This window comes from Etheostoma cragini, chromosome 7 (genome assembly GCF_013103735.1).
Source record: "Etheostoma cragini isolate CJK2018 chromosome 7, CSU_Ecrag_1.0, whole genome shotgun sequence".
In the NCBI taxonomy this organism is placed as follows: domain Eukaryota; kingdom Metazoa; phylum Chordata; class Actinopteri; order Perciformes; family Percidae; genus Etheostoma; species Etheostoma cragini.
The window spans coordinates 10,250,940-10,273,823 of record NC_048413.1 but is presented as its reverse complement, the minus strand read 5'-3'; the positions used below and the strand labels follow the sequence as shown (position 1 = coordinate 10,273,823).

Below are 22,884 nucleotides of genomic sequence, written 5' to 3'. Positions count from 1 at the left end.
TATTCTGTGATTTTAAAATGCAGCCTAACGTTACCTCTTTCAGCTGGTCGACCTCCTGCCTGACAGCCTCGTACTCGATCTCCAGGTCATCGTACTGCTGTTTGAGCTGCTGCTTCTCCTCCAGCACCGCCAGTCCGTACTCCGCCGCCTGGATCTTCTCGTTCGTGGTCTCACTCAGCTCCCGGGAGAGACGCTCGATCTCGGCCCGCATCCACTCCGGCGCGGCCTCTAGCAAACAAACGGACATGGTCGGTACCGGTGACGATCAACCAACGTACGCCAGCTGATCTGCGACAAGGGGGATGTTGGGACGTCTTCAAGAGGTGTAACCTTGAAGAAGAAGCGGTTGCTTAAATTCGTCTGTATTTAAATTGCATGATTGTTACGCTTGGGTTTCTCGTTGCTGGTCTTGTTTCTTTGGTCATGTAGATGAATCAGTTCCGACGGGGGAGCTCGTCGTTATCTCCTAAAAATGCTCCATCGTTGAGTTCCTGCGTTTCCTTCACCTCTCCCCCGGCTTGTTGGAGCAATTGCGCCGGAGCATGAGTACCAATTTCAAGGACAGGAAAAATTGTGTACAACTTCTGGTTTGAACATTCAAAATAAAACGCTTGTCCAAAAAATAAAATGAAAACATGCATTACCATGTGTCATTGTGGATTTGTTTTGCTTTGTTCACGTACTGAAATGAGAATGACCTACAGTTAAGGGAGAGCACAAACTACGTGAAAACATATTGATAATGCCATAGTGTCAGTAGACTGTGTCACGCTCTCTTGGTTTATTTTGAAGGCACAGTTGATCAACTTCCGGTGATTTCATGTTTTCAACACCGGCTTTTTTGAACAGCTGAACGGTCCGTTTGAAGAAAAAAACGCACCTACGCAACTAGCTGGGACAGTTACCACAGGGCGGCAGTGCTTGTCGGGAAATATAGTACTTGTAGTACGTGAAGCCAACGAAAGAGGTCCACCGACGCCAGGAATTGAACTCATTTCCCAATAGGCTTTGTTAATTTGCTTATGTGGAGCACGGAAATCAGTCCGAGCCGATGGTTTCAGGTTTATTTTCAACTAACAACCGACATCTCCGTAGCAGTAGCCAAATGCATGTCTGCTGCCATCTGTCGGAAAAGTTAATACATTATTTATTTTGGTAAATGCATTAGATATTCACATGTAACCCATGAATATAACAAACCGGTATGCTATGCACTCCTTTGTCCCCGTGGCCACACATAAAAGGCCGTATTTACTCTAACTTACCTAGCTAGCTAGCTAGGTTAGCTGCTGCGTCGGTCTCATATTTTTAAAACGTAAACGCTATTCAGGATCCGAGTTGACTGGTTCCTTCACCGTCTCCCTATTTCCATACATTTATATGACTTTATGCTTTCATTAACTGTAGTGTTTTATATAATTTCTTTATGGAAACGTAGTGTAGCTTACCTTGTGCACCATGTCTAGCGTATACACCTTTTTCAGGCAGCAATTTTGAAGTTTTGTTGCAGGACGAGCACAGGTGTGCTTAATGGCCGGGTTTGTGCATGCTGGCTCACTGGCTTTGCTTAGCCTATGGTAGGGTGACACTTGAAACAGAGATATGATTAATGTTATCCTACACCTGTTGTTTTCAGTGATGGTCAGGCAGTAACTAAGTAGGCCTACATTTATTCAGGTTATATCCTACTTGCATATTCCATTTTGAAGTAGGCCTATTTGTAAAGTTAAGGCTGCTTTATATTTTGACTCCACTACTTTTACTTCACTATGATCACATTTACATAAACTATGGTGAATTATTAAATATGTTAATTGTTAAAGATCAGAAAAATAATTCTATAATAATAATTCTATACACATCTATAACGTGAAACAGATGTGTCAGAGGGGGGCGGGTATAGGTCAAAAGTTGCAAAGAAAATCCCTCACACACTGGCAATGTAATATTTATTTTTGCAACTTAGACATTGTTTTTTAAGATGGAATTACCTAACACTATTTGATTAGCATGCATTAATGCATTTATCAACAATCCAAAAATGTAGGATAGTGCTTCTAATAGTACCTATACTATACCTTTAACTAGCCTACATTTAGCAGTTCTCTACTTTGACTCAAGTCATATTTTAAATACAATATGTCTACTTGTAAGAAGTTCTTTAGTGTGGCATTGATACTTTTACTAAAGTTGAGGATTGGAGTTCTTTACACACCACTGCTTTTACACTGTGACATGTTTCCAGCTGTATTGGTGTATTCTATATACTGTGTAGCAAGACAATAATGAATCCTGCATGTTTCATGTGTGGATACTTTTTTGGTTCCCTTGTAACTGTGAACACTGTTTTTTTATTTGGTTGTAAAAGTGTCTTTCTGCCTGTGAACATATTTTACTCATGTAGTTACAAAATGTTACAATAAGTATCCTGTCAAAAATGATTTGCTGTTATGCTACATAATAAACCATTTTTGATTTGTCTTGGTGTAAATGTTCTTTTTTCCCATTCTTGTGTTTATAGCATGTTAAGTTTTTCATATAATTGACCCCAAGTGGAAAACTCACCGTGTCTTACACATTTACACTGGGCTTCACCCTATTTACTGCATAGCACATGTCATGCATTTACTAGTTTTGTGCAGACAGAATGTTTTGTGCTTGTTCTCTTTAGTTATCTTATAATTTTTTAATTGTTGATTTCTCTCCTCATCGCCAAACTGAGCTGCGCTGTTGATGGTTTTAGTTGACATACAAAAGGGATTGTTTGTAACGAATTATAGTAATACATTTAAGTGATTTTCTGGATCCGTACAGACCAATCACAGACTTTCTGAGATTATTTATATATGTTATTCATAAATTGTAAGCTGCATAATCAAAATCTTGCCAAATTTAATGAAAATAATCTTATCACATCAGTTCAAATTAGATAATAGGATTCATGATATATGATTTAGTGAAAACATACAGTAGGTGAGATGTATAAACAAAATAAAGTGACTATTCATAATATATATATAGAATCTTTTTTTTAAACAATATGAGTAAGGATAAACATGCAAGAATTCCCGAATTTAAGCAGCATTGATGTAAGATGTAACAAACACGTGTTGAAAATAATGTAGATCGTTCTGCTCACACAATCAGCATTTCTGAATTTAGGAATGGATAGAAATACATTTTCCCCAAAAAAATACTGTAAAAATTTACAGTAATGTGGACACCAACAATTTTGGATTGCACTGGGATTATTGGTTTAGAAGTCTCTCCAAATCCTCTACATCATAGACTAATCTTTTCCTATCAACCTAAGCTTTAGCAAGGTGCAAGGTAAGCCAATCAGATTTTATCTACTTGCTATGTCACCAAGGTTTCACTATTAGTAGCAGCATGGTAGCAGAGTTCAAGTGTGATGAACTCACTCATGACACAAATAAAATATCTGTTTAAATATATATTCTGTAGACATGCATATCATTAATCAAATACATTTAGACATGTTGAGAATCGGGTCAGGTGAACAGTTGGAATGGTCTTTCCTAATGACAATATGGGCATTAACAGATTATAATATAAAATAGACTACAACATATTGTGGATCATTGTATTTCACAACTGTTCAGCAGGAGTCAATAGTGGTGTGGCTTTAGTATGACTTTTTGTTGAGGAGTGGGTGCTCTGTTTCCATACCTGTACTATAATAAGATTAGTCTAATCCAAAAGGACTCAGGAATAGCCCAACAACTAACCCCCCCCCCCCCCCCCCCCCCCCCCCCCCCCCCCCCCCCCCCCCCCCCCCCCCCCCCCCCCCCCCCCCAAGAGCTGCAGACCGGTGGAACCTGTTCATGGAGATAATTACAAAGCACACCATCTCTGCTACCTTTCAACACCTTCTTGAGGTTAATTAATTCACATGCTTGATCTGTCATCCTGTTGAGATAGGTGTCATTCCACACAGGAGCGCACGGGATCCTGTGGGTTTCTTGTGTTGTCACATCCGCTACACAGGGATAATCCGGGACGAATCAAGGCAAGTAAGGCCAAAGGATTGACTTTCCACAGAGCTGGAGAGGGAAAGACAACGTCAGAGCTGTGGAGATTGATGTTAGAAATGTTGGCAACTGCAGCTTTAAAACATTTGTGTTTGAAGATGGTGGTAACAAGCATCTCGTCTTACTTACTACAGGTAAATCTGTTTGTTTTTTCTTCAAATTAATTATGTTGTAGTCTATTTTGTTGTGTTCATTGTTAGAATGTTTTTTCTTTCTTTGTCAGCTAATTTAAAGTTGATTATTGTGCACATTGGTCTTGAAGAGTGATTATGAATGTTGATGATCTACTGACGTCAAACTACCAGCTAAGAGTAGCAGCTTGCTAATCCTTTCAAATGAATTATGTCTGCTTTATATTTGATTAAATCTTATCATGCAATGACTGGAGTTATCTCATCATGTTGTTGATACTGTGGAGATATCTTAGTTCTGTTAATGTGTTTTTATCTCATGGACATGTTATGTCTTTATATTTGTTTTGGTTGAGATCAGGGGCAAACATACATTTGGGTATTTCTTGACTATGTTAGGAAACTGCTTATAGAACTATATTTCAGGCTTAAGGGAAAGCTTCACAACACAAATAGTTTACAGGAAGTGTATGATAAAGTGTAACAAGGTAGATATGTGTCTGTCCAGGCTCTGCTATGACTGTGGATGTGAGTCTAAGTGACTGTTCATATGGAACTCCATGCAAAGACAAGAGGTGGAGCTCTGATGGAATTCAGTAAGTAAGGATGATAGTTGTTCATCAACAAAATGTATCTGTCAGCGATTAAAGAATGACTACATAAAAATGCAATTCAAATGCACCACTGGCTGTTTTGACTGTAATGCCTTGATGACAGACATGCTATGCCTGATATATTGCTGACACAGCATTGTTGAAACCTATGCAATGCCAGAAAAAGGATTAAACACCTCTAAGTGAGCACATTATAACTGAGGATCTTAAACATTTAGGTGTTAATTAGAACAACCAACATTTGGTGTTGCACTATAGTTTCTTATAAATGAAAACTTCGTACTGAATTATGATACTTTACTCAGCTGGGAAAGAAAAGAAATAGAATGCATGTCACTTAGATTACTAACAATTTTAGATTAAAGTTTTGTGTGATATCAGATTTTTCTTCTTTTCTTGCACCCTATAATAACTCCAGTCAGAGCCCCCAGGGCGAAGTACACAATGGTAGGTGAAGCTATACGTCATGTTATCCCTGAACATATGCGATGCTCAATCGGCTGTGGAGGTCAAGCCTGCAAGTATGACAATCCAAGTTACTGGAGTGATGACCAACAGGCCATAAAAGGCCTCTATTCATCCTGGTACATATGCTCATTCTACTTTAGCAGTTGTGATAGTACCACAAGATATAAGTTTTCCAAATACTCTGTACTAATTCAGTGTCATTATCTACATATTTGACTAACTTTTCTCCATTGTTTTAGGGTTTCTGATTATTTTCTCGCTATGTCCAGACCCTCAACAGAAATCATTGAGAAGTATAAAATCATTGATCAATTCAAAAGGTAAACACAACTTTGCTTCTTTCAGCAGCTTCCTGACTGACACAGCACCTGAGGAAACGAGAATAATGAAGTGTTCATATCTCTGTTTGTGTGTGTGTCCGTGTCAAGGAATGGTATTAAAACAGTGATCAACCTACAGATACCTGGTGAACATGCCAGCTGCGGAAACCCTCTGGAGCCAGAGAGCGGTTTCTCATACCGCCCAGAGGTCTTCATGGAAAACAACAGTAAGGGCTTTATACAATAAGTCTTGATGTATCTGTATTGTTGCTCAGTTTGACTGAAAACATCTTCCCATTTCAGTTTATTTCTACAATTTTGGCTGGAGTGACTATGGAGTGGCCAATCTCACCACTGTGCTGGACATGGTGAAAGTCATGGCTTTTGCACTGCAGGAGGGAAAGATAGCAATCCACTGTCACGCTGGTCTTGGCAGAACAGGTAGATTTGTCAGGAATGTTGTATGAAGTATCAGGACAGCCGGGTCTTTCACCTGTATAATCTGACATACAAAGACAGGTTTCCCCTTTCTACCCTACAGGTGTGCTGTTAGCATGCTTCTTGGCCTATGCTACCAGGATGACTCCTAACCAGGCTATTTTATATGTACGTGCTAAACGCCCCAATTCCATCCAGACCCGAGGTCAGCTGAGTTGTGTCAGACATTTTGTCCAGTTCCTTGCCCCTTTAAGGAGTGTGTTTTCCTGTGCTGAGCCTCGATTCAATCCAGTCACCCTGTCCCAGTACCTGAACCGCCAGAGACACATATTGCATGGCACTGAGAGGAAGGAGCTGAGGCACCTCCCAAAGATTGTCCAGCTTGTGTGTAGGCTGCTGTTGGACATTGCAGAGAATCGACAGGTGATTGAGGAAGACATTCTTGAGGCCCCTGATATTGATGACATAGAGATGACTCTCAGCGTCATTGAGAAGATGGGCCCTGAGTTATTCACAAAGAAGCCCCGCTTGCCAGGTACACCCACATTACCCAGACATTTTCACGAGCCACCAATCTTCTACCATCGCAAAAGTCTGAGCTACAGTGAGTCCGACCTGAGACGACTGGGCTCACAGCTCAACCTCCTCACACAACCTCCAAGCTCCCTTTCACAGAATAGTCTTGAGATGCCTCTTTGCCCATTTGATGACACTTCTGGCGTTTCACACAGTCTATCAGGCTCACTCTGGCAAGTCAAGAATGTTGAAGATGGATCCGTTCTGCTAAAGAAAGTGAAGCGGAAAACCTTTCAACGCAGTGAAACAGTGGGAAACAATGACTCTACCAAATACAGTGGCATGTTTTCCAGGTGGAAGGCAGAGCAGAGGGAAGAGTTAGTGATGAATGGGATGAAGCCTCAAGACAGAGGAATGGAGCATTCGGAGAAGTCAGAGGTGCCCTTTATTACCCTGCAGTCAGAGTTGTCCCTGGACGCCAGGAGGTTGCTCGTGGCACAGGCTTTGGCAGTGGACCTATTTCTTGATGGAGAAGAAGAGCATAAAAACTACGTCTTGACCTGGCAGGTAACTGAGCCATACCAGTGATTCGGTGGTATTTGTGGAAATGGAGGGCATTCATGTAGAAATAGACTAACGTTATGCTAAAATTTCAGTTATGTCAGTTAATAGCTGCTCATGACAGCCTACAATTCACAGCCCCAACAAAGGCATTATTGTATGCACACTAGTCTAAATGTTGTCAACTCATAATTTGGACAGTAACCATTCCAATTTAAAAGTAAAGAACAATCCAACCCCAAACAAATTGATCTATAATGATCTGACCGGTACATGACATTCAAATATCAGTTTTTATATTCATTTGTGCTATAACTTTGATAGCGTCACAGAATACCTCCCATGTCTAGAATAATTTCAAAGATGCTGTAATGATGTGAAAATTCGAATTCACATTGCTGCTATGGCGGAACAGGCACAGTACATCAAGGCAGACTTGGTCTAACACGACTGCCGAATGTGTGCAGGCAGAACTGAACCAAGGTGGTGGCTGGGAAAGGCTATGTATGGAGCGGGATCCCTTTATCCTCACTGGGCTCATGTGGGCATGGCTGGAGCAGCTTAAAGGGCCAGTCATCTCCAACCAGGAAGCCAAATCCCTCAACGCCAACAACAATGATGCTCAAACTGTCCTCAACACACTTGACCAGGTCAGTGCGTACTATTTGCTGTTTCACATCTGAAACAACATTAGTACAATAAATTGCCTGCACTATGAAGCTCCCAAATATAATTTTTGTTTTTGTTTTGTTTAACCCTGATTTGCATCTCTTTCCAGGCCTCTAAACAAACATTAACATGCATACTAAATTGTATGGCTAATATGATGGCAATACCAGAAGAGGTTGAAAATGCTTTCTTGAATCGTACTATCAAAGCTTTTACCTGGGTAAGAAAATCAATACACCTAATTATTGGGATTCATTTCAACAATTCAGTTCATTTGTTGATTTAGTTTCAACAACATGAGTGTTGTTTGCCTTTGAACAGATCAAAAATAACTCAGAGGATGAAAGCAAAGTGTACGAATCCATGACTGCTGCCCTGCGATGTGTCCTTGAGGACATGAGATATGGGGTCATCAAAGCAGATGAGATGCCAACGTCTCCCTTCTCTTTAACATAGGTACTACCAGTCATGGGTACGGTGCAAGGATGCTTTTGTGCCTTGTGGGCAAATTGTTTCAAATGTGATAACTTTACCTAGCCTGGTCGACACCAGAACCTTCTCAGTTGTCACAGAGTGGGTTTGGGGAAGGTTCACTCACAGCGCATTACCAAAGGGGCATCACCAACGGACGCCACTCAAATGCCTCTGGGCGCGATTGGATAGACCTAAAGCCAATCAGAGCGATGAAGGAGATGACGTATCCAGAGCGACGGAAAAACATCTCAACCAGGGAGCATGTTGCAGAGCCCGTTCACGGAAATGGTGTAAAGCCCGCCTCAAACGGTTCTGATTTGTGCCTTGAATTGGAAAAATTGGAAATGGGCTTGAATGGGCTTCTGGCCAGACAGACTTGCAGAGCAAATCTAAAATTTGCCGGAAGTTCGTAAGGATTTTCCCGGGCTAAACTTTTCCAAGAGCTTGCCAATTTGGGCTAAATATAAAAATATATCACCATACATTTTGTCACTAGATTATTTTATTAGATATTATTGTCACTAACACATAACTATATGTCTCAGTATTTTTCTTCTGTAGTGACATATTGAAGAAGGTGACAAAAAAATATTTAGCAAACATTATGCCTTAAGACTGTTCATGTTCAACAGCTCCAAAGCGTAGATAATGAACATTACCCTTACATCTTTAAAAACTTGTTACTAAACTAAAACTAAACATGTTTATTACACAGTGTATCAATAGAGGATTTCTATTCTGTTAAACATTCGGGTTAGTGTAAACATAGACTTCCCATCCTAGTGTATGCATATATGAGGAAAAGTTCATAATAAAAGCAAAGGATCCTCCTTCTGGAGGGTTGTGCAAACTGTTTGTAGGCAACTTTTTTGGAGCAGCAACACTCATGAGAAAGAATACGCTTTTAAGACATCTTTTCCGTCTATCCCTTCTGCGGAGGCCACAATGCTGGAGTAGTCACAAGCAACATGGGAGAACCCTCTAGAAAACGGGGCACAGAGCATAACGTAACAAGATTAGGAAACTACTGCAGAAGCAATATGAAGATGCAGATCAAATAACTGTGTTCAGGCGGTTGCGTTACTAGGAACTTGGCTGTTGTTGTTACAGCAGACCAGGACTACAGCATACCGTACCTGGACGTTGTGTGAGAGCCTCCCAGTAAGTGGTATCGGCTCTCCAGGGTCAACCCGTGGTCTCTGTCATTTCTCCATGTCAACACTCGTAAGGAGAGGTCCCGAGATGCTGTCACCACGCGAAAGCTGTCCTGTAATTGTGAAGGCACTTATACTTGGCTCTCTACACAGAGGGTATGTTGTACTGTATCCAAAACAAAAGGTTACGACAGGTGAAGGGATCTATTTTTGAATTCCAAATGCCAAAACAACCTACCACAGATATAGAAGAAATAGGCAAAGTATGCTCTTTAAAGCTAGCAAGCAGGGCTCCTTTCAAAGAGTAGACCCATAGGTGCTGACCAGCTGCCAACACTAAGAAGTTGCTGTCCTTGGCCTCGAGAAGGATGGCTGAGGACCCGGTGTTCAGTGTCAAGGGGAAGGACTCCACCTGCTGGACTATAATGAAAAGATGACAAAATTATATCAGCACAAGCCAAAAACATTTAGGGTAAAAAATCTTGTACATTCTCAAACTGTAGATTTCCGCATTAACAATATCTGCAGTTATGGTAGAAGTGGATTTTCCAAGAATTATTCACCAACTGACTGCAATTTTCTAACGGCTTATACAAGATTCAGTACCACATAGAGTATCAAAGTCAATCTGCACATATCTCAGTCCTCACCCTGGATCTCTGACTTGTACTTAGTTTTTTTAATGCTGACATCGAAGACAGTGAGGGCTTTGTTGTTTGGCTGCTGGTTGTGGTGGATGATGGCCAATCTGGCAGGCTGGGTGGGTATGAAGACAGCAGCCTGGCAGCCGGGGACCGGCACAGATTGGCACAGAGGCTCTTCGTCCTCAGACGGTGAGGTCAAACTCTCAGTGTAAATCACCTGCCAACAAACCAAACAGAAATCTAAAAATGTGTATGTAATGTTTTATTGTTCTCATCTATGGACACTTATTTTCCCACTGTGAGTTAATTCGGTAAAAGAAAACACACGAGAACAGACCAATAAAGACAGGCAGTCAAAAACAACAAAAAATACCTTTGGACTTAAATCATCATTGTCCTTGGTTCCAGCAATGATCCATTTCTTGTCAGGTGAAACTAGGAGTGTGTTGATTTTAAATGTGTCACACACCATGACGCTGGACTTTTGAGTCAAAGCTGAATCAGATAGCGTACACACAGATCCCTGACTGGTTCCAACCTGGAAGAGAACATAATGACTTATTACTAGGGCTAATATTATTAGGGCTGGGGCGATATGCTTTCTTCCTGATTCAATTCTTACACAAAAACAAAAGTTGAATAATACACTTGTAGAGACAATTTATCATGAGATGTTTCTAAAAACAAATTGTTTTCTAAAAATAATGCATATCACATGTCAGTCAGTCAGACATGTATTCCATTTGTAAAGAAATAAATAACATGGATTTTCTGCATTTTCCAATCATTGGTTTAAAAAAAAAAAAAAAATCATGATTCTAGGGGAAATAATCTATTCTAAAGTCGTCACAAAAACATCACAATGCGATTTGCAATTTTTTTTACGCATAAATAATAATTATTTTTCAGATTTACAAGCCCAGAAATTCAGAAGTTACTTACAGTCAGAAACCAATTGTTGTTGATATTATACTGTAGTACTGTACAGGGTGGAGATGCAGTTGTAAAGGAGGCCAACTCCTGGCCGGTCTGACCCTGCCAGGTCTTGACGAGGCCTGCGGAGTCTGCTGTGATCACAACGTCATGCTTTTCATCACTTACAATCACTGTCAAAGGTCTCTGCACAGGACTGCACCACAGGAGTTCACCCTGGGGGAAATAAAGGAGCAACATCAGGTGTCGTGGTGAGGAAATTCATTCTAGGGAATTTCAACTGTCAGAGTTTCAGTAATGTTTAGTTGGAATGAAACCTGCATACACCTGGCTTGCAGTACATATGACTCATGTAGAGGAAAGATCTGAATGTAATGTCACTTTGTCCCTTTCACCTCTGGCTTTACCTTGTACCTTAAAGTGGACTTTTACATGTTTTCTGAGGCATGGTCCATAATTACTGTCTGAAAGTCAATAATCAATTTAGGACAGATGAAAAACAAACCTAATCAAAAACGTATCGATAAATATACAGAAACTTGGATTAAGTAAATACCTCTTCAATCAAACTCTGTGCCTCCAAACATGACAATATTTTGCATTGGTACAAATACTTTAACATGGTAGTACTGAGGATGCAGGATGATATGCTGAAGGTGTTGGCACTGACATTTTGGATGTCCCACGCTCGGACTGTTCCATCAGTAGAGGCGCTGCACACTGTGGCACTGCTGCTCCAGATGTCGGGACGCTGAGCTGAATTCCCCTCCAGGTACACCAACCCCACCACCTTGCCTTATGGACAGCATGCAAGATGGAAACATTCGATGAGAGACATTAGGAAGTCATGAGAAGGAGATTCAAGAAAGAGAGAGAGAGAGAGAGAGATACATTTAAAGGTTTGGAGACCAAGAGAGGAACGTGTCTGTGCATATTGCCGCCAGGATATCAAAACAGAATTACATTTTCTATGTACATGTCCCAAATATAAAGACTTAAGAACCAAATATTTCCAAAAAAAACATACTGTATACCAGGATTCACTACCTACACGGAGAACAAAAAGATTCTTTTTTTATTAGGTGAAGATAAAAGCACGGCATGGCTAGCAGCTAAATGAGTCTTCTCCTGCCACAATAAAAGGCCAAATAAATAGAGAATTTTATATATCCTCATTTTTATTTTTCTATTCTTTTTTATTGTTTCAAAGTACCCTTTGAGGGACATGCCCATCATTTGTTTAGTATCCACAATTATATCATAAGTATCCTATCTACTTGTATTATTATATCAGATGTTTTTACTCCTTCTTGTTGTTTCTATGTATGATTGTTTTTATGTATTGGCAACACAGATATGAAGCTAGAATTATTTCTTTATCACATGCGAGAAAATAAATGATCCGAGAGGAAAGAAAAAAATGTTTGAGAGAAAAAGTTATCAGAGGGATAACAAAAAAGCATTTTATGAGGAAAAAAAACATTTGAGAGAAAAAGGTTTCATACCAGTAGCAAAACAATACAAAATACTTTTTTTAAACTCTCAAATATATTTTTATATACACACATATTTATATATACTGTATATATTTATACAATGTGAAAAGGAATTGTCTAAAAAAAAGTGTTTCTCTCAAAACGAAAAAAATATTATTTTTCACACTGATAGCAAAAAATATATATAACTGAAAGTTATTATTAAGTATTTTGACAGAGATTTCTTTTTGCTACTGGTATAAAAACAGTTTCTCTCAAAAGTTTACTTTCTTGCAGGAGATCAAGAAACAATTCTAGCTCCATACTCTGATGGATTTTTTTATCATGCCAATAAAGCAACATGTAACTGAAAAAAAAAAATTAAAAACTGCAAGAGAGAGAGAGAGAGAGAGAGAGAGAGAGAGAGAGAGAGGGAGAGAGAGACGGAGAGAGAGACGGCGTGGCGTACCTGTGTGTCCTCTGAGGCTCTTGCAGGTGTAACCTCCTGTCCTCCCTTTGGTCATCTTCACCTCTAAATGGCAGCGTCGCAGGAAGTATCTCTTCCATGAGTTCTTCCCGTGTTCAGCCCCCAGAACAGCGAGGTTACAGAAACCCCAGCTCTGCAGACACATCCTCCTGAGGGGACCGCACAATTCAATGCAAACGCTTTCATTTGAAATGTGATTCCCAGATGCATTCTTTACTTTAACTTTCATAAACATACACGTTTCATTTCTTAAGACATAGATGAAAGTACCTCCATAACCATGGGGTCTCTGCAGCTTCATTCCAATCCTAAAAATACATCAGTGATGTAATCAAACACAGACACTTTGGGGAATTATCATTGCTTAGCTCTTTATTGCACGGTTACTTCCGCAAGTCGGACACTTACCTTACACACACACGAGGCACTTATTAAATCTTCCTCGGTGAGGAATGTAAAAATATGAATAAGGCAATCACCGATCAAGTGCGGGTGATGAATATCCATACCGACATCAATAATATTGCACCCCTAACCGACTAACTCCCAACAGTAGGCTAAGTCAACATGAAAGCGACATTTTGGGTGGCTACGGAAAGAACACAGGGACAAGGGGGAGTGTTTCGGTTAGGTTTTAGCCTGCAATGTCTTCGCTGCGCCACCAGATGTCGCCAGAATAAAGGCAGGTGATCCAGGGACGTGTCCAGGACCGGGAGACGCGATGCGCATAGGTAGCGCGCAGCAGATGCGTTACTGAGAAGTAGATGGAAGTCTACTTTAGAAAAAAAAGTAAATACATGCATGTGTTAAATAAGTGTGATGTGCACCACCTGTTACCTGAGTGGAGATAATATGGCTCAGTCTATTTTTGAGTTAAAAATAAATGAATTAAAGGCAGTGCTTCTTCCTTGTTTTGTTTTAATATTGTTTATCTGCAGCTTTTTGTCATGCTTATTTATGACAACTGAGTAATATCTGCGTAGAAATAAGCGTATGTCCGTTTTAAGTTGAACGCTGATCCACTTATACTAACCAAATAAAACGTCATCCCAATCAGTCAAGGTGAATTCACTGCAGCGGAGTGTGTTCGTCCGTGCGTGCGTCTGTGCGTGCGTGCGTGTGTGTGTGTGTGTGTGTGTGTGTGTGCGTCCGTCCGTGCGTGCGTGCATGTGTGTATGTGTGTGTGTGTGTGTGTGTGTGTGTGTGTGTGTGTGTGTGTGTGTAAGATTCAGCCCTGGCGGGATTCTTCAGCAGGGCCCCATGTCTCCTGTGAACACGCCCCAGATAGATGAGCCAGATATATAACCAAGACCTGCGGGTAGCAGAGGAACTGTGAGAAAGAGATTATCGCACTTGCTCACCTCACCAAGCGTTACCTGTGACACCCTCGCAATGACAAGAGGGCCCAGCGAAAGGGGGCCACATAAAGGGAATTTGGATGATACACTAGTCGTCAATTTCTAAAAAGTTTTTCCCGATCGTGTGTTGTTTTTTTTAAATGCTTTTCGTCATTTTGGAGTTCTTTTGGAGTTACCTGGACTGTGATCGATCGGAGAATAAGCGAACCGAGTTATTCGTCAGCTCTTCGGATCGTTGCATGAAACTGAGTGCGGGGCCGCAATGAGTCGGAGAACAAGACGCTGGATTTTAAGAGTTTTACTTTGTCTGGGAATTGTTTATTTAAAAATTGGGTGAGCTGCGCTTATTTGACTTCACATTAGTCTGTGATTCTTAAACACAAAATACTTTACATTGGTATCTGTGGTTTGTCCTTCAAGTATGTTGTATCCCATATGTGCCCAACAGCAGGCAGGTGATTTTACGTATAGGCTACGAAAGAAAACAAATTAAGTCCAGTTAGACTCGTGGCAACGTCGTCCTTATCACTTAATGGCAATACTTTATGATAAAGGCTGGTAAAAAAACAAAAAAACATTCCGGTATAATAATAATTTAAAAATATCTACAATTTGTAGAATGAGTGCTGCATTTTAGCTCTGAGACGTTTCTCTTTTGAAGTGGAACAAAATATTTTTGATGACAATTCTGCTAAAATGCAAAAGTCGTATTAAAGAAGTCTATTTCCGAGGATATAGTAAATATTTGAATTATGATCATGATCTACTATTTAATAAACCAAATATGCATTTTGTTAAAAAAAATGTTGTGTACATTTGAGATAAAAAATAAACTCAAACTAGGAGCCAAACATATTAAAAATGGAAAACACATGGTCGATGGCTACTTTTTTCTCAGTCATTTCCATCTTCCATTCACAGTGGCTTCTCGTCGGTGGTGGCCCTAGGTGCGAGCATAATCTGTAACAAGATCCCCGGTTTGGCCCCCAGACAACGGATTATCTGCCAGAGTCGCCCCGATGCCATTATCGTCATCGGAGAGGGAGCCCAAATGGGCATCAACGAGTGTCAGTTTCAGTTCAAAAACGGGCGCTGGAACTGCTCTGCGCTTGGAGAGAGGACAGTCTTCGGAAAAGAGTTGAAAGTGGGTATGTTGCTGTCTGTTAACGTTTGTTTACAGTCTGAATCTTGTTTTTCTCCTGCAGTAAACACAATGTATCAATCACTTTGCACAATGGGTAGTCATGCGCATTGTGCGTAAAATGCGCACACTTATCACATCTCTGGCACTTTTGTGATTTCCCTCCATAATGGTTAATATTTACAAAACGCAGTGCAAAACAGAATTTCCTTATTTAGGGGTATCAAAAAGTAAAATTATTATTTGATGCTTTGGAAAAATAAAAAAATGACCTTCACATGCATCATTTCCCTCATTTTACCAAATATAATCCAAAAACTGGTGCTCTTTATCTCCAGACAAAACCTGCACCAGAATGGCATCTGTCCGGCATTATTGTATTCATAGCATAAGGAGTATCCCATAAGGAGTCAGTGTCATTTTCTCTGAACTTTTCATTGAGAAGGTCTTTTCTATAAAAGGTATCTGAAGCCAGCACTGTAACAAAGCTCTTGTGACTGTTGGCAGCCTTTCTTTTCAGCCCAGCAGAGTCTCTGGAGACACACATTCTCTGTTCTTTATCCTGTCTAGTGATGGGTGCTGTGGCTCTCACTGTAAGGACGTAGATCTTACCACGGGTATAAGTTACAGTGGGGCAAAGCCAAGAGGAAAGCAAGACCTGCAAGTACAAAATTAGAGAAACAAATGAGTTCAAATTAATATTCCTACTGCTGAAACAGAGGCCTCATCTCGAGAATGGATGAACTGCAGGGGATGTTGTAATTATGGCTGGAGTTTTGTGGCTTTTTTGTTGGCTAATATGAACTGATTAAATGGATCAATGACGGTTGGATATCCAGGACACCAATAACAGGAGTACCTAACAAGGTTTAATGATCTTTTGTCTAAAGATTCCTTTATGGCTACAGTGAATGTAGGAGGTTGGTAACAGATGATGTTTTATAAAACAATTTAGACAAAAACCTTAAAATAATTGTAATTATTTTAAGGTAGTTCTATAAGAACTATTGATGTTAAACAAAGAATCCAAATACCTCTTTGTGTAATGGTCAGTAGCTTGGAACAGCTGTTTGAGGCCATTTTGCCTGCTGCTGTTGGAAAGAACGGATTATCTCTTCATGCTGTTGAATTGAAAACAGTTTGACAATCTGTTCCTTTATGAATGAGTGGTTTTAGCTCATCAAGAGTCTTGGTTTGTGTTTCCAAGACAGGAGTTTAAGTCTGTGGCTTGGACAGCCATATCAAATAGATTGGTTTCACTGATCAGAATGGCATAGAAGGCTAATGGTTGTAAATGAATGCCATTGTTGATGCCCAGGCTGAGTGGAGCTATGGAGCTCGCAATTGTTCCTTAAGCGAAAGAGCAAATGACCCGTGAACTGACATAATCCTTATTGGTAATGCAAGGTGCATCAGCTTTGAGCCATTTTAGGCCTCAACTGTGTTTGCATTTTAACTTTTTAGTTACACTAAGCTGTATGAGATGAGGTCCATATAAAGATGCGGGTGACTGAGAGGTGCATGACTCTGCAGAGATGAAAGAGAAACAAACATGGCAGAAGAACAGTGAACTGGCACTTCTGGTTCAACTTAAACTGGCGTTTGAATTTTTTGTCCACTCTCTTTTTTAATATCTTCCATCTCTCATTGGAAGGTAGGGAAGAATTCATATCATCTCTTTGTGGTGAACTCACGCACTCAGAACTGCAGGGAAAAAATGAACAACGGTGCAGTCTGAACTAACTGACACACCTTCTTTTTTGGCACGGAGCCCATTAAGGCTATAAAAACGTCCACATAATTGATGCCTCAATATCAATTTTTTTTTTCAATGGCATGGGCACCTATCCAAGATGTTTATCAAAAAAACATGGCAGCTTTACATAGTGCACCGGGTGGCAGGAGGAAACACGAACAAGGTATGTTTGTTTTGAACAAATAGAGACAAGAGGAGTTTATTTACACATAGATATGATGTATGTTATAACCAGGGGTTTCCTGTTTGCATGATAATAAATCCAAGATCTGAAAATAAAAACATACTACTCATTTATCATGTTTATGACTATTACACCATGGGCTGTTTTTACATTGTTTTCGAAGGGAAAAAGTATTGCTATGTTTGCATTAAGATATATTAGACTCTCGCTTATTATTCGACAGGATTTGTCTATATGAATCACGTCTGATTAACCTTTAGTTATATCTCGATATTTCCGTGTGCGTGTAAATGATTTGTTAGCTGGACTTGGGTGAGATAACGGCAGAATGAAGATTCTGATGTCAGTGCCTTATGAGTTTACACAGAACGTGACAGTTTCTGAGCGGATCAATAGCCCTTCCTTTCTGACAACCCTCTTATTCATACTGCTTTGTTGACTATACTGCCAGTGTCCATTTTTGGTTCATGGGCAGGACAGTTTCCAGGTCAGGTTTCAAAACACTGCAGCCCTTGAGTGATATGTCAGCAAGACTGTGATGTAAGCACACATGCTGTTAATGATTCATCTCCGATTCCTATTTATTTCCTGTTACGCACTTATTGTATTTTCCTTAAACTTAAGGAGAAACACCATGACATTCTGTATTTCAAAAAATAGCAATGTATACATGCAACATTTTATTCATCCCCCTCTTTTTCTCCTCCACTAGGCAGTAAAGAGGCTGCGTTCACCTACGCCATCATTGCGGCAGGGGTGGCCCATGCCATTACAGCCGCCTGTACACAGGGTAACCTGAGTGACTGTAGCTGTGATAAGGAGAAGCAGGGTTACTACAGTAAAGACCAGGGCTGGAAGTGGGGAGGCTGCTCGGCAGACATCAGCTACGGCCTGGGCTTCTCCAAAGTATTCATCGACGCTCGGGAAGTCAAACAGAATGCGAGGACGCTAATGAACCTCCATAATAATGAGGTGGGACGCAAGGTAAGTGATTAGCAAGTATGTCTCCTTATTCAGCACAATGACTTTAAAGATCATAGAAATGTTCTCCAAATTGTAATTCTTCCATGGCACAAAGAAGAAAACTAAAGACAATCAAGTTTTTTTTCTAAGTCTAATGCTGGCCTCAGTAACTATTATAAGTGCCATGATGTGGTGTGGGTGAACCTTGCCAAGCCTGAACAAGCAGGTTGCTTTTAAGGGACCTTTAACTGGCAGGGTTTGATTACAACCCAGATCTCTGCACTGAAAACCGATTGACACTGTACAAAAAGGCATTAGACCAAACCCCCTCCTCTCCCCATGGGATTTGCACCATTGGGACAGAATACAGTTACCTTCATGACAATCCACACCCACATTTTCTCTGGCATCATAAACCCACATCAGATGCAATATGCTTGTACTTGTAACACAGGGGTGTTAACTGTTTGGTTATCATCATTGATTAGTGCGTCTCCGTTGCTGTATAGAAGATTTTAGTGACATGCACTTAACTTGGAAACCAACTCTAATCAAAATTTCGATAAAGTCATTACGCATAGGGTCCAAATTGGATCTTTCTTATAAATTATTTAATTTAAATGTACCATGCCATTTTTTACTGTCAAACCCTAATGCAAAAGCTACAAAGGACATTCATACAACATAAAAACGGAATGGAAGACAACGATGCAATAAGGAAAGGATGGTTTTCCTGATATGTTGACCTGCTCCTTTGATGGCTTTTCTGCATGCATGGCTGCAGAACCCTGCAGAGTCACAAAGAGACTCCAGTAAGTCTCGAGGTTAGAGATTGACGGGAATAATGTGCCAAACAACTAAAGTGAGGTTGGAGTTAGAAGAATAAAGAAGCAGCTTTGCCCAAGTTAACTCATATCCTCTCTCTTTCTTTCTCTCTCTCTCTCTCTCTCACTGTGTCACTGTGCCAAATAGCCTGATTCCCACAACTAACACGTCCATCCCCACAGTGGCTGAAAAGCCTCCTCGCACACAATCGTACCCAGTAGATCATTTTCTATGGGCACCATGAATTCAAATTGGCTTATCTGGACAGCTAAATTGCCTCCCAGGAAAAAGACTATACTTGTGGATTTAAACTTTGCTATTTCATTTCACTTCTCTTCTCTAATAAATGGCCTCTCTGTTTTGATAGTAACCCCCTCCTCCTTTTTTATGCTAATCAAAAGCAGTGACACTGAGCAGGAGCGCTGTTCACAGCTCCCTGGTTGCAGACGTCCGGACAAAAGCTGTCACAAGTGTTGGTCACAGAACAACTGATGGATTAACGGGTTGAAGCCAAGGGCTTTATGGAGTGGTTTGCTAAGGAAGAGGGTTTTTTCGGTTCTTGTTCACACCACGTCTGTATTTGGGGTTTGTTGTTACAGTTAACTTGCCAAGAACATGGAGGCATAAATATCTTGTCAATGGCTTTAGGAGACCATATCACATACCAAACTACTAACATTTTAGCAAAAAGGAAATTGCAATTGACCTTGTTGCTAAAGAAAATTCCAGTTTCAGTCAATGGCACTTCTCATTGTCATCAGTTTGGGGTTTAGCAGTAATCCTAGTCACTCGGCGCCTTGTACAGTCACTCTTGACATTTATGTGTTGTGTGTGGTAACTACACACACAGAGACTGAAATCTGATACATTATTTTGGCTTCTGTTTATATGGTATCACACAGTTATGTGGTAGGGCTGAATTTAATCCCCAACCATGCTGTCTTTGTCAGTCACATTGTTATTAAGTTGCACATTTGCCATTTGCCTTGAAGTGCAAGAGTGGAAATGTGAATTAAGACAGTTTGAGAGGCACCAGGGGTTCATTCTACGTCTTTACGTAGACATAGAATGATTCATAATTCTATTGTGAAAAATATAAATACATAAACATATACACAATTATATTTCTTTAGCAGATAAAAGCAAGACATTATTATAGTAAACTGTGTGGTAATTGCTTTTAATAATCTAGGATGGCTGTTATTAACCTATCATCAGAGTGTATTTATCACTCATCCCTTGAGTGTTTTTACAGTTGTTACCATCTTACTAAGTTGTTTTTCTGTGTCTAGGTCCTGGAGAAGAGCATGCGACTGGAATGCAAGTGTCATGGTGTCTCAGGCTCCTGCACCACCAAAACCTGCTGGACTACACTTCCCAAGTTCCGCGAGCTCGGCTACATTCTCAAGGAGAAGTATGCACATGCTGTGCATGTGGAGCCAATCAAAGCCAGCCGCAACAAGCGCCCTAAATTCCTCAAAATCAAGAAGCCTTACTCTTACCGGAAGCCCATGGATACAGACCTAGTGTACATAGACAAGTCACCTAACTACTGTGAGGCGGACCTTGTGACGGGGAGCTTGGGGACACAGGGCAGGGTGTGTAACAAGACTATGATGCAGCACATCAGCGGCTGTGACTTGATGTGCTGCGGCCGGGGATACAACACACACCAGTACTCCCGCGTCTGGCAGTGCAACTGCAAGTTTCTGTGGTGCTGCTATGTTAAATGCAACACCTGCAGTGAGAGGACAGAGGTGTACACATGCAAATGAGAATATTTATTGGATGTGTGTGCGTGTGTGTGTGTGTGTGTGTGTGTGTGTGTGTGTGTGTGTTTGTGTGTGTGTGTGTGTGTGTGCGTGTGTGTGTGTGTGTGCGCGATGATGTAAGTGCGTGTGGGGCTTCACGTCTTTGTGTTTTCATGGACAAACTGGAACGGTTAAACTTTACAAGAAGGCTGTTATTGCAGTCTTTTCATACATAACGAGGAACTACTGTACTGTGTATACAGTGAGATGAAGATGGGGAGTCATGATTCTTTTGCACACAAAGCTCTTCACCCCTCTTCTTGGACTGTTGTGTACCCTGGCATGTGGGAGCGGGGCCCACAGTGTGTGCCAGTGAAGCAAAATTTCAAGACTTTTAAGCTATGCGGACATTTAGTAAATGGACTATGCAAATGCATTATGGTGGATACCATTGCTGGACAGGACACACTGCTGTAGTTCTTACTCTGTGTGCAGATGAAATGACACAGCCATTTGGAATATTTAACATACTGTATTTAGAGAATGAAAATAATTAATATTAATTTATTCTATTAAGAAAAAAACTACTGATTTTGTCCGTTATGGATCAAAAATAACTAAATGTTGGGTTTAAGTTTATTAAAGTAATCAGAACTTTTCCACACACTTGTTAAAACACTGGATTGGAATCTGCCTGGTGTTTGAGAATAACGCTTTTTCCAGATGAAACTGGATGTAGGCTACTCACATTGACCTTCTGACCCTCTCATGAGTGTGTCTTCCTTCTTTTTGCTGCTAGTCTAGAGAATCCCACTTGTTGAGGGCGAAGGCTGTGCGCTCTACTGACTGTCTTCAATGGCATTGCTTACTTCAAGCCGATTTAGCTTAGCAGGACTTATTCACTGATCAAAAACACAGGCACATTTTCCACTTTTGGTAAATATTGGTTCATAGAGTATATTTTGTAAAAGCCTATTTTTATATGAATGTCTTATTTATATATTTTGCATATTCAATGTCAAGTTCTGACTCTGACACCTGTGAAAAAAGCTGATATAAGTAAGTTGGCCCCTGTTGTCTGTCACTGCCATAGTTGCATATTGTAAATGATAGAAACTGTTTATATGTGTCTGTGTTTACTGCGTTTCATGACTACTACTGATGAAATACAGGAACAGAATAACACTAAAAAGAAATGATTTCCATCATTGCTTCCTCATGCATCCAAGTCTCACTCTGATCATGACAAAAGAACATGGTAATGACATCAACAAAGAAACTACTGAGTTTTAGTTTTGTTGCAATGAGCTGTAAATGGCTAGATACCAGCATATAACAAAGATATATGTAGTATATAACTGTATAAAAATTGAAAAAAAGTAGAAAATTGACTAACATTTTCTTGCCGTAAAACTGCCAATGAACGTTTTTTGAATGTAAATAGTACCTTAATTGCTCATTATAAAGTAATCAATTAACCATTAGAGTCGTTACTTACATCTTCAAATGGACATAAATGTAAATGTTCATTAATGGTAGCTACATTGTGGTTTACATCATCATCAGGCAATAAAATAGGGATAAATATTCTCAAATATGGTAATTCCAATGGTCTCCATGGAGATAAATTAGTTCTCAAAGTGCTTATCCTACAAGAACAATGTGTGCAAAACTGGGCTGCAGAAAGAGCAATGTCCTTTGAGAGTGGAAAGTTATTCAGGCTTAATTGAGGGCCCATCTTGCAGACTGGGAAGCAGTTGAATGTGTCAGAGGAGAAAAGTGTTTGTGTTCTAATGGTAGGGTACCGGAGTAATTGATGAGATTGGTTGGGCAGACTGTCACGGAGATGACTTGCTCAGCCGGGGGAGTGGGAGCTGTCTGGTGATAGATGACTCGCACATCTGCTTCATTCACTCCTGGGCCACTAGTTGCTACAACAACTCCAGTGCTGCAGAGAAAATGCAGGGCAG

The 22,884-nt window shown here is 40.3% G+C and overlaps 4 protein-coding genes across 9 annotated transcripts in view; 2 read left to right on the top strand and 2 right to left on the bottom strand.

The window, feature by feature from the left end:
* LOC117948358 (protein bicaudal D homolog 2-like) overlaps window positions 1-549 on the bottom strand; it is a 44,841-nt gene extending 44,292 nt beyond the window's left edge. For both annotated transcript variants that reach the window (XM_034877961.1, XM_034877960.1), the window contains exon 1: window positions 35-549. In XM_034877961.1, the coding sequence (XP_034733852.1) occupies window positions 35-247 (213 nt within the window). In that variant the 5' untranslated portion in view covers window positions 248-549. The remainder of the gene's footprint in view (window positions 1-34) is intronic.
* Window positions 550-3,809: 3,260 nt separating this feature from the next.
* fbxw12 (F-box and WD repeat domain containing 12) lies at window positions 3,810-13,554 on the bottom strand. Of its 4 annotated transcripts, XM_034877966.1 has the most exons (11): window positions 13,345-13,554; window positions 13,207-13,244; window positions 12,919-13,085; window positions 11,645-11,769; window positions 10,984-11,190; window positions 10,415-10,579; window positions 10,048-10,258; window positions 9,636-9,817; window positions 9,380-9,510; window positions 9,109-9,224; window positions 3,810-4,066 (listed from the first exon to the last, which is right to left on the bottom strand). In XM_034877966.1, exons 1-10 carry the CDS (start codon window positions 13,441-13,443, stop codon window positions 9,128-9,130), a joined length of 1,422 nt encoding a protein of 473 aa, XP_034733857.1. In that variant the 5' UTR covers window positions 13,444-13,554; the 3' UTR covers window positions 3,810-4,066; window positions 9,109-9,127. The 4 variants fall into 4 exon arrangements, 3 of the variants coding, with proteins under 3 accessions (XP_034733857.1, XP_034733856.1, XP_034733858.1); XM_034877965.1 differs by lacking the exon at window positions 3,810-4,066 and having other exon boundaries at window positions 8,575-9,224; XR_004657420.1 differs by lacking the exon at window positions 3,810-4,066 and having other exon boundaries at window positions 9,636-9,812.
* Window positions 3,941-9,093, top strand: ptpdc1b (protein tyrosine phosphatase domain containing 1b). Of its 2 annotated transcripts, XM_034877963.1 has the most exons (11): window positions 4,013-4,186; window positions 4,583-4,616; window positions 4,692-4,779; window positions 5,216-5,381; window positions 5,505-5,585; window positions 5,694-5,812; window positions 5,889-6,026; window positions 6,127-7,106; window positions 7,568-7,750; window positions 7,879-7,989; window positions 8,091-9,093. In XM_034877963.1, the coding sequence occupies exons 3-11, from the start codon at window positions 4,734-4,736 to the stop codon at window positions 8,223-8,225; spliced, it is 1,959 nt and encodes a 652-aa protein (XP_034733854.1). In that variant the 5' UTR covers window positions 4,013-4,186; window positions 4,583-4,616; window positions 4,692-4,733; the 3' UTR covers window positions 8,226-9,093. The 2 variants fall into 2 exon arrangements, with proteins under 2 accessions (XP_034733855.1, XP_034733854.1); XM_034877964.1 differs by lacking the exon at window positions 4,583-4,616 and having other exon boundaries at window positions 3,941-4,186.
* Window positions 13,555-14,239: 685 nt separating the features above from the next.
* Window positions 14,240-22,120, top strand: LOC117948361 (protein Wnt-7a). Its single transcript, XM_034877969.1, has 4 exons — window positions 14,240-14,627; window positions 15,216-15,442; window positions 18,088-18,359; window positions 20,456-22,120. Exons 1-4 carry the CDS (start codon window positions 14,557-14,559, stop codon window positions 20,936-20,938), a joined length of 1,053 nt encoding a protein of 350 aa, XP_034733860.1. The 5' UTR covers window positions 14,240-14,556; the 3' UTR covers window positions 20,939-22,120.
* The last annotated feature ends 764 nt before the right edge of the window (window positions 22,121-22,884 follow it).